Source organism: Aulonocara sp. 'chitande type north' Nkhata Bay, linkage group LG4 (assembly GCF_057382095.1).
Source record: "Aulonocara sp. 'chitande type north' Nkhata Bay isolate Kocher_YH1m ecotype deep benthic linkage group LG4, A_spYH_male_GT1.1, whole genome shotgun sequence".
Classification (NCBI taxonomy): Eukaryota; Metazoa; Chordata; class Actinopteri; order Cichliformes; family Cichlidae; genus Aulonocara; species Aulonocara sp. 'chitande type north' Nkhata Bay.
Genome location: NC_141347.1, coordinates 25,065,765 through 25,076,792, shown reverse-complemented (window position 1 = coordinate 25,076,792; position 11,028 = coordinate 25,065,765). Strand labels below are relative to the sequence as shown.

At 39.5% G+C, this 11,028-nt stretch overlaps 2 protein-coding genes across 2 annotated transcripts; both read right to left on the bottom strand.

Moving 5' to 3' along the window:
• Positions 1–2,477: 2,477 nt before the first annotated feature.
• Positions 2,478–7,965, bottom strand: LOC147332674 (inward rectifier potassium channel 2-like). The gene is made up of 2 exons (XM_086289350.1): positions 7,810–7,965; positions 2,478–5,933 (listed from the first exon to the last, which is right to left on the bottom strand). The coding sequence occupies exon 2, from the start codon at positions 5,683–5,685 to the stop codon at positions 4,369–4,371; it is 1,317 nt and encodes a 438-aa protein (XP_086145476.1). The 5' UTR covers positions 5,686–5,933; positions 7,810–7,965; the 3' UTR covers positions 2,478–4,368.
• A 594-nt stretch (positions 7,966–8,559) lies between these two features.
• LOC147332673 (inward rectifier potassium channel 16-like) lies at positions 8,560–9,958 on the bottom strand. The gene has a single exon (XM_086290643.1). The coding sequence runs from the start codon at positions 9,842–9,844 to the stop codon at positions 8,705–8,707; it is 1,140 nt and encodes a 379-aa protein (XP_086146769.1). The 5' UTR covers positions 9,845–9,958; the 3' UTR covers positions 8,560–8,704.
• Between the last annotated feature and the right edge of the window lie 1,070 nt (positions 9,959–11,028).

The following is an 11,028-nucleotide window of genomic DNA, read 5'->3' as shown; positions in this document are numbered from 1 at the left end:
TGACAGCAATATATCACAGACTTTCTATGAGGTTTACATATACTTGCCATTAGTTATATTATTGCAAAATCCAAGGCCCAAACCACTGTTTAGTATATCCAAAATGCCGATGCTGTCTCTTAATCCCAATTTCAGAGGTTTGTTTAGTAAAAGGTGTAGTTTAACAGTTATTCATAACTGGCAGTATGGCTCCACTCTATGGCCTGGCTCAACTATGCTCATACTTTAAAAAAAGCGTAAAGTAGGGAGATCAGATTCAAGACCAACTGTACAAAATGGAGCAGGCAAGTCAGACACATCTTTGAAAACTCCTAGGATTGAAGTGGGGTGCATGCCCTATATTAGATTTGCCAAAATGATGCATAGAAGGATGTAAGATGAACCATGAACTGACATGAGGTGGCATTTAGATCAGCTGATCTATCAGGAAAAACAAGTGGCTTGCTTGAGCTAAACTAGCGTTTGATGTGACTGTAACAGAGATGTCTTAGCTGTTAGATGACCAGAAACAATAAGCCAAAACAAGTGACACAGATCGGCTCAAATCAAACTGCTAGAACTCATGATTCAAGGTTAACCCAGTGAAAACAAAGAGACCGGAGTCATTTAATCAGGCAAACGCACACATGTCACTGTCTTGGATTTTCACAATTTGTTTTCACAATAAAGAGGAAACTCCTCTGTAATCCCCCCCTCTTTTTTTAAATCTGATTTACAGCATTAATCTTGTTGCCGCCTAATGACCTCACCAGGACACTTAGGACGTTAATTCAGGGCAAATACACTGTTACAGCTATTTATAAAGTGACAAGCTGCGGATGTGGCCCACATAAGATGAGGCTCGGATAGTTTTTCTGATATAATTCCCTCCTAGATGTGACCAACTTTCCAGACTACAGACAGTCTTCCTCTTGAGCAATAAATATGACTGTGTTTTTAATACATTTTAAAATTATGACCATAAACTTTAAGCAAGCGATGGCCATTGAGATAATCCAGGGACATTTCTGCCTTTACAGACTTGACAGGAGGTCATATCTTAATGTGTTATTTATGTTCAGGTCTGAAACATGGAGTATGTCAGAGGGTTTTTTTTGTTCAAATTGCTGCAACTGCTACCATATTTAACATGAACCCATAAGCTATACTGTATGTTCTTTCGCGTGTTGGTTGACTCTGCTGGTTAATTGTTTATGTTTACATTCACCCTTCTACTCTGAAGGTCAGATTGATCAGTCTATTGCTAATAAGCCAGTTCAAGGGAATTCGCCAGAGAGACGTCATCAGAAGCATTGACAGGAGCTCTCAGGCCGGCGCTGGCTGTCGATTTCTTGCAAATAGGGCACGCAGCATGGACTAAACAGTCACCATCCACCATCCGCATCCAGTGAAATTTCTTTGTGATCATAGCAAAAGTTTAGAGATGATACTGGTGAAATTAAGAAGATATTTTTAGAAGGAAGCTACAAATATGGACTCGGCTTTATAGGATTTTACAGCTAATAAGAATTAAAATTAATTTTTTGCCTTTCTTTGACAACAAGATTGATTTTTACAGAAAATTGTAATTGTTGAACTAAAATTAATTTGCTATGAAGGAAAAAGGGATAACCCTCAATTTTATTCCAAACTCCAGCTTTGTGGCATTTTGATTGGCTAATGTGGAAAAAGCCCAGAGGCTTGGGACACTTCCTATGCAGAAACAAATCAAATCGGCCCACTGCCTCCCAGCGGATGTGCGAGATCAATCTGTTGCATTCAGCATGGATGAGACTAGGATCAGTCTGTGCTGTGGATGGAAAATAGCTAAATTTGCAGATAGCCGTGTCAACCTGCAAAACAGAAGTTCAGCTATTACTCAGCTACATTGATCAGATCTGTGGCTTAATAGTATTTTGTGCATGTAAATGCGGAATTAGAGGCATTGCATGGTGCATATCCTCTGCATATTGCATCTAGAATATTGGTTTGTTACGCAATTTGTTTTACTGAGCAGCACATATATCATTTCAACTGAAGCATCTAAGAGAATATGAGAGCATCTCCATTCAAAATAAAGTCTTAGCAAAGGATTTGAGTAGCAGAGCTACGCATTCTGATATTATACTGTTACATATCAACACTTTCCCTTGAGACATTGTACACCGCAGAATTTATTTCCCACAGTTTACGGAAAAAGGCAGAGAAAAGTGAAGTCGAAATTCTTTCCATTGTGTCATTAAAAATTATATCCAGTTAAGCCACCTGCCACTGTGGGCTTTCACAGAAGTGGAGTGGATCAGTTTGTTGAAATACAGAAATTGATGGCGTTAGCTTTGACAGCTGGAAATTTGGGTCACAGCACCACACAGCTCTTTATAAAGTTTTGCTGGGAAAAGCGACAGAGCAGGATGGATAGTTAGTCAGATCACAAGATCATGCAGACACAATATCTCCATGATGCGGAGTTTACAATTAATGCATCAACTTCACAATGATTTCATTTTATTAATTTTTTTATTGAAAAAAGGACAAACTGTTTTCAACAACTGCAATATCAGAATACAGTATTTGCATTATAATTTACAAAAGATTAAAAAAAAAATCAGTTCAGTCTGTGGTTTGTGCAGGAAGGTGGGAAGACCCTGGTAGAAAAATAAAAATCTAAGACAGGAGAAGTGCCCATGTGAGATTTCCTTACCAAAAAAGCATTACAGTGTTCTGGCATCCACTGACATTATCCACGCTCGAATGTGTCATAATAACTCCTAGAGTAATAGGTAAAGCTTAATGTTACGTAAGACTGAAGTCAAGCCCTCTCCATCCGGCCAGGATTTCTGATTGTAAGTGAATTATTAGTCCTGATCTTTCATAAGACAAAGCAGGGGTCCATTCAGAAATGACAAATAACTTCACAAGACCCACAGTAAGGAAGCTAAAAGGTTAAAAAATTCCAAATTCTGCAAATCTCCCAAGTTGCCAAGAACACTGATGTTAAAATAACATGTTAAAAAGCTATTCAAATAATTCAGTGTTTCAAAAGCCAAGCTCTGTTAGATGAGGATCAGTTCAAGTTTCCAATTAACTAACAGATGTGTTACAGTTGCCTCTTATTAATATGTGCACATCTGGCTTTTAGGGAAATAACCTAGTTTCTGCTCTTACTGGGAGGAAAAATCTCAAATGAGGAAGAAAGTGCACTAAAGCTTTGGAAAACACACCGACAAGAGTCATGCTTGTCTATAGCTAGAAATAAAACTATAGGCTGCATCGGCAAACTTCAAAACGCTTTAAAACACAAATAATACATTTTGGCTTCTAGATTTCTGTCTGACATACAATATGTAACTTAGCAGCAGCTGTCATCAACATTCATAGCCTTGGCTAAAGGTTGAGCTTCCTGTCACTTTCCACCACTGAACAGTATTGCACATTACAACACAGAGACCTGTAAGAAGTGGCAGTATATTGCACAATGAATCACATCTTAATGCTACTCCTTCTGCTTTACATCTAATGCATTGTGTGCGTAGTCGAAGCCAAACCACCTGAGTGCCTCTACTGGGACTAAAACTTCTGTTAAGGCACACATTGCAAGAGATGCTCTATAGACAAGATGATAGGTTGAGGACAGCAGTGTACTTATGCCCGTAATCTGTGCAAGACATAATTTTAATCCTCAATCGAGCTTTCAGACCAACACATTGAAGAATACTGCAAATAAACTTCGCTAAGAGACCAGCTCATTAACAAATGATACCTTGTTTATTTAATGGTGGTTGAACTTGTAAAAATGTTATAGCCTGTTAAACAAAAATGTTGTCATTAAATGTATGATTAGAAATTTATAGGTTTGGGTTGTTGCTGCAAAGAATGATGAAAACATGTGATTCAAATAATTCCTTGTTTTTTATATATGTATAAAATTACATATATATAAAATTAGTCTAGCTAATCACACCTTGTGACATTTATTCCACAAGGATGAGGTATTACACCATAGATGAACCCCATGCAAAAAGTGCAAACTACGAATATGCAATTGATTAAATAGGCAAATTTAGTCATTAAATGAACTGACTATTCTAGTAAAATGTTTTACGGTGGATAATATTCTGCATTGTGCACGAAAACAAACTGCACAGTGTGTATTAGCGAAGGCATCGTTCCCATTTTATTCCTCTGACACCATGCAACCAGTTAATCTCTCACCACTTTCACCATACACAACACATTTGTCTGTACGTGTTGTTTCATGTGAGAGCTTCTGCATACTGAGAAGTTCATACTCAAATTGCAGGGTTTATTTGCCCTGTATTTTCAAACACAGCAATAGAGACCCAAGTCATACGAAGCTTCACGTACCCTGTGACAGTTTTTAACCTGGGTTCATATTTCTGATTCTACCGTCAAAGGCCTTGACTCTAAAGGCAAAGAGTCAAGGTTGCATTCAGAGTCTAACACCTCATCTGTGTTTCTGTCCTCAAGTGCGCAAACCTCAACACCCCTCATTACCATGTTTTCCTCCACCTCAAACTCCTCCTCCATTTCAACTTTTTCAAGAGCCACTTCATTCTCATAACAAAAGGAGTTCCTCAAGCTAGAGGCAGTGGACTTCTTCTCAGCCAGTTCCCTGGCACTACAGCTGGGTGTGCTGGGCACCTCATAGGTGTTGTCAAAGCGAGAATAGTCCACTTTATAGTAGTTCTTTTCTTCAAAGAGCACTGGCTCAAAGCGGTGGCCCCAGAGGATCTCACTGGCAATATAGGAGCTCCGACACTGAGTAGTCATGGCTGTGGCCTCGACCATGCCCTCGAGGATCACCACTATCTCAAACTCTGATGTTTCCAACTCCTGCTTGCTCAGCTCATAAAATGGGCTGTCCTCATCAATTTCATGAACAATGGTAATTGGAGAAACCAAGAAAATTCGGTCAATGCCACTGTCAAAGCCTACGTCAATGTCTACCTGATCCAGAGGGATGAACTCTCCCTCGGCAGTGGTACGGGACTTGAGGAGTTGGGCCCTTACGTGGGCCTCCACCAGGTGACTCTTCCTCAGGTTTCCCACCCGCCACATCAGGCAAAGCTTGCCGTCCCTCATGGCCACTGTAGCATAGTGACTGAACACCAACGTCTCATTCCTCTTTTTGGGCTTTGCCATCTTGGCCATGACGGCACCGATGATAAAAGCATCAATGATGCAACCTACGATGCTTTGGAAGACGACCATAAAAACAGCAATGGGGCATTCCTCCGTCACATAGCGATAACCGTAGCCAATTGTGGTTTGTGTCTCCACTGAGAACAAAAAAGCAGCAGTAAAACTGTCCACGTTGGAAACACACATCTGCGTCTCATTCTCCAAGTCCCCATAAGAGAGAGCCACCAACCAAAAGACAAAGCCAAAAAACAGCCATGACAGCAGGAAAGAAAGGCAGAATATGACCAGCATCCAGCGCCAGCGAATGTCCACGCAGGTGGTGAAGATATCTGCCAGGTAACGCTGGCCTTTCTCGCTCATATTGATAAACTGCACATTGCAGTGGCCATCCTTCCTGACGAAGCGGCTCTGGTGGTGGTGCTGCGTATGCCCCTTGTTGACGTTGCCATTGCCGTAGCCATTTGGCATGGCAATATTCGCTAGCTTCATGCCATCTTCCTCAGAGGACACAATGCTGTAACGGTGGCCTCTCACACTCCCCATAGTTTCCTCTTGGGAGGGCTGGGCCGATTCTGCTTTGGAAAACAGTCTAAGTTTTTGGTAGAAGCGTTGGAGAAACAGTTTTAAATGATCTTGAGGACAAACTTGTGCAGAAAATGTGGGAAACAGGATTCAGTCCTGTGAGGGACGGGGGAGACTAGGTCTGTGCTTCTCTGCCAGTGATGAGCACTGTTGGTGAGGGCTGGTCACTCTTCTTTGATGCCTGGCTTGGACCTCATTAGTAAAGTGGGCTGTGGAAATTATAGACAGAGAGACAACATAGATCAGCACAGCTAGGTGTGTGGTAGCTGTTAAATAAATAATGCAGTGCACATCTAAAGTTAATAGCACAATTCTAGTATACTCTCAGAAAATGCATAAACTGAGCAGTCAGAAAGCACAGTCAACAGATTAGGTAAATTAGCAGTAATAGAAGGAAAGCATTAGACACCTGGCAAAGTAGGAAATTATGTTTACACTGCTTAATATAAGTATTAATTAGGGCGGGCCCTTCCTTGGGGAACGGAGTCAAATTATAGATCAAGTTCATGTTAATCTAGTAAATCTCTTAAAGAAAAATACATTACAAGCTGCAGCTCTGGACAGACATAACAGAATCATATGTTGCATGCATGTAAAAACCTATAGCACATTCACAAGCTATTACATGTCATTACTGAGCGAATACAGAGTCGCCCTGAACCACAATTAATGAAGCAGTAGCCTTGCTTTATATGTAATAGAACAACAAGGACAGCTAAATTAGAAAAGCTATTGACTTGATGTGTGTGGCATGAGAGGTCCATTAAAATACAACACCACAGGCTACAAAAGGTTATGGACAGCCAGACACGCTCTGGTGGTGCCAAAATAAATCACTGCTCCACTTTTAAAACTCATTATCTCATCAGAGATTCACATCTGAAGGGCATAAATGAAGTCCAGAGCCCTTTTCAGTGAATATTCTGATTGTTCTTAACTCTGAAATTGTAGCTCGTTAAAAAAAACAACAACAACAAAGCTCTTCGATAGTCATTCAAGTCATTTAAATTGTTTTGGATATTGTCAAAGGTCACATGGGATAAGATTTGCTGGACGTGGTTTCCCTGCATCATCTCTGTTTTCTCAACTTATTATGATGTCATTGTGGGGTCAACTTGAAACAGCAACAGGCCACTCATAATATGAGGCACCATTTACACAGAGCAAAGCATGCCAAAACATTATGTTTAATAGGTTTCAAGGTTTCAATGTATTTTACTTGGTATTTTCAGGAAATTTAAACCATGCTTGTTCCAAGTTTTAAATGTTTTATCTTATTTTGTTTTCTCCCATACACTTGCAAGGAGTCTTATACAAGCAATTATACTGGTGTATTGTGGGACACAAACTCAAACACTTGGATGGAGTCTCCAGCTTTGCAAGTCCTGATAAACCTGCACTGAGTGCATTGCAAGCTTCCTTCCTTATTGCACAGTTAGCTTTTATCTGCTCAGTATCACATCACTTATTACAGCAGGTTGTTTCATGGTGACAGAAAAGGCTTCCAAAGGCTGCACAACCTGGGATTGTTTGTTTTGCATGTGTTCTCATTTAGAGCTAACAGCTGAGGCAGATGGAAACTGGTTACATAAAGGTGGTCTATTTTTCATCACACAAATCGATATATATATATATATATATATATATATATATATATATATATATATATATATATATATATATACACATACATACATACATACATACATATATGTATGTGTATATATACATATATATAGATATAGATATACATATGTATGTATGCTGTATGTTATTTCCTTTTTTATTAGACAGTTAACAACATGTTTATCACGCGCCAACTACAGAGTTAAGAGTTTAGTTCAAATCAAAGACAATCCTTGCAGAACATCCAGTTCACATCCTGCAGTCTCTGAAACCACACTGCAACAACAATAATATTGTTGCAGAAAGTGGTATTACTTTCTGATCAAAACTTTTTATTCCTTAAAAACCGTGAAAAGTCATTTTTCACGTTTTTAACATCAACACGCACATTCAACTACTCCCAATGTCCCCACATCCATAACTACACAGAACATTCCCACAACACATGTTTTTACCTACCTGTTAGTCCTTGGCTGCAAATAGGATCGTTTCTTGTCGCAGTAAGTTCCATATGTGCGCCAGATATGCGCACTTTGCCCTTTTTTAAATCTCGACGTTCTGTTAGTATTTTTTTCTGGCTTCTCGTGTGGAGCTGTAAATTCTGCCATAACCCTCTCCAGCAATACTAGAGAAGATATTTGTGGTTGAAAAGACAGACTATAAAAAAACACGTGCGCATATCCCCGCCCCTGTGGCAGTGACAACCAATGGAAAGCTGCAGCGCCTGTTTAAGGTTTCTAGTCCAAAAAGAGGTTATATCGTTCTTATTTATTTATAGTTTATTTATTAATGTACTTTTTGGCAGACTGGGACACTCAGTGTACATCACTTTTAAAACTTCACGGTGAAACTGGAACCAAGCAACAAACATGCATGACGCTGGTCACAGGAATACAATGTAGGTAAGGTGGTAAGGTAAGGTGTTTGTTAATCGGTGTTTAAGTCTAAAGTAAATAAAGTGACTGTGCGAGAACGATATGACTGTATCTCTGACCTGCACAAAAATCTCTAGGACTGCAGGAATATTGAGTGGGTGAACACAAGGGGGAGGTAAAGAGCTACAAAGGTAATTACATACACAGGACTCAAAGTAGTTTTTATGACTGGTACTATTTTTATCATGCAATTAGAAATAAAACCCATTTTAAAATGACCAAAGAGAAGATTTTTCCAGTTTATTTCACTTACACTTTCATTTTACATGGCAGAAGCAAACATGAATTTCTGAATGCTGTATTATATGATTTTACATTGGCTATAAACATATTTACAAAAGCTCACCTTATCACATAATCTTTATGGGAACAGTGAAAGTTGCATTTTAATTTCATTTTGATTTCTTTTGTCATTTCATCTACAAAAATGTTTGCAGGATCATCTCCTCATTGATGTTAAGATTCACCTGAGCAATGTGTCTGTTTCTCTTCCCTATTGGTATAAGTGTGGTGCCATCTGCAGGACGTCCCCTCCTGTTGTATTCCTCTGCACTGAGGAAAGGCACCGGCACCCATGTGGTCACATGAAAAAGACTGAAGTCCACCTTGTAGTGTTTCTTGCCCATTTTCAGCACGTCCTGGAAACGCTGGCCCCAGCGGATGTCTGCTGATGTGTAGGAAGCACGTGTTTGGTGGAGTATTCCTGTGGAGTCCCCTGTGTAGGTGAAAGAAACTACCAGCTCAAAGCGATTGTCCCGCAGGTTATCAGGACCCATGTTGTACAGGGGACTGCCAGGCTCTAGCTTGTGAATAATAGTGGTAGGTGTGGCGAGGACAATCTCCCGTTCCTCTATATCTAAGTCCTGGTAAGTGATTACAAGTGACCCCACTGGCTGTTTTACATAGCGGATTAACTGGACCCTGACGACCCCCTCCAGGATGTGATTACCTCTGAAGTCCCCGAGGCGCCATGACAGACACAGAACCCTGTCTCGTAAGTTGACCACCGCGCATCTGCTGAAACCCACCGTCTGGGCTCTCTTACGAGCAGATGCCATCTTAGCTACAACAACGCCAATGACAACTGTGTCAAGAAGACAGCTAAACACAGTTTGAATCGTCACCACAATGATAGCTACAATAGAGTTTTCGGTTACATGCCTGTAGCCGTAACCAATAGTCGCCCCGGTCTCCATTGAGAACAAAAATGCCCCAGTGAAGTCGCGCACATTTGAAACACAGAGATCGTCATCTGCATTATCACTGTCTCCATTTACATGGGCAATTAACCAATAACACAGACCAAAAAGAAGCCAAGACACAATATTATTAAGGGAGAAAATAAGGAACATCATTCTCCAGCGGATCTCTACAAGACTGGTGAAGATGTCGATCCAATATGTGGTCCAGTCTCCAGGGGCCTGTTGAAACATCACAGGGAATTTGCCATCTTTTTGCATGTAGCGGAGACTCTTTTCCTTCTTTGCATTTTGCCTGCCCAGCGTGTGGACTGTGGTGCAGCAGGTATCAATGACCTGCTCACTTCTTTCTGTGCTCATCTTGATTAAATCTAAAGTTCAGTCTCCTGCAGAAAGACAGAGATGACATGAAAATGCAGACTAAAATATCAAGTTTTTAGTTTACCTTGAATAACGTGTCATGTATTCATTCACTCATTACATGTGACTAAAATGTAGATGCAGACTCAAAACCTTCATGTTTTAGCAGCCACGGTCACTCTGTGCCTTTGGCTATTAGCAGAAAATGAGCAGGTGTGAAAAAATAGACCTCGTGATCACCTGCTTCTTGTTGGCTGATGATTAACTAAAAAGTTCCATTACAAAGCTTTCAATAAGCACTTATATGGCCACATTATAAAAAAGTGCAATTGTGAATAGGAATTTTTCTTTTCAGTTCTGTTAAATTACCAGCACTGAAAATAAGCCAGTTAATAAATCTACAGTTAGGCATAAAAAAATAGCGCTGTGGTCGCCCCTGGTCAGACTCATTAGTACAGATATGTGAAAAAAATTAATAAATCAGTCATCGTTCAGGGAATGATCAAACCACAAGCCGAGCATTGTAACTTGCACGCACACATTAATGTTTAAGTTTAGCCATCAATTGCATAGAAAGAGTTATATAAGACATTAAGAGAGGTCAGATATAATCCAGGTCCAAAACCATTTTTATCATATTGATACCAAATTGTTATTAGGGCAATTACACAGACTTATGTAAGCACGGCATGTTCCTCTGTTATATTGTAAGTATGCCATTTTCTTCCTCTTATGTTGTTTTTGTCTTGGACAAAACACCAGCTTTGTTTTACGGTAAAAAGAACAAACATGTATGTTTCTACCAGTGGAAAAAAAAGCCCAAAAAACAGTTACCAGGCAGATCTATGTCAATTTCATGGCATTTCAACAAGCTTCCATAAACACTAGTTTTCTGATCCTATTGTACTTAACCGTTATTTAAGTAAGAAGAATATTGCATTAACTTAGTTGGATCAATTTTTTTTTCAATTTCAATTTTCAACTGTTAATGATCAGAATTGTTAGATGTTACGCAGTGTGTATTTTTTTTATCCTGTCAAGCTTAATATTCTGTTTGAGTGCCTGACATAATTCTTTCATAATGATACGTCCTTTACTGTATTGTTTGTGCATTTTTCTTTACTTTAACACATTTTGCTTGCTAAATTACTCACTGTTACAGACTTTGTTGCTTTATATAGATT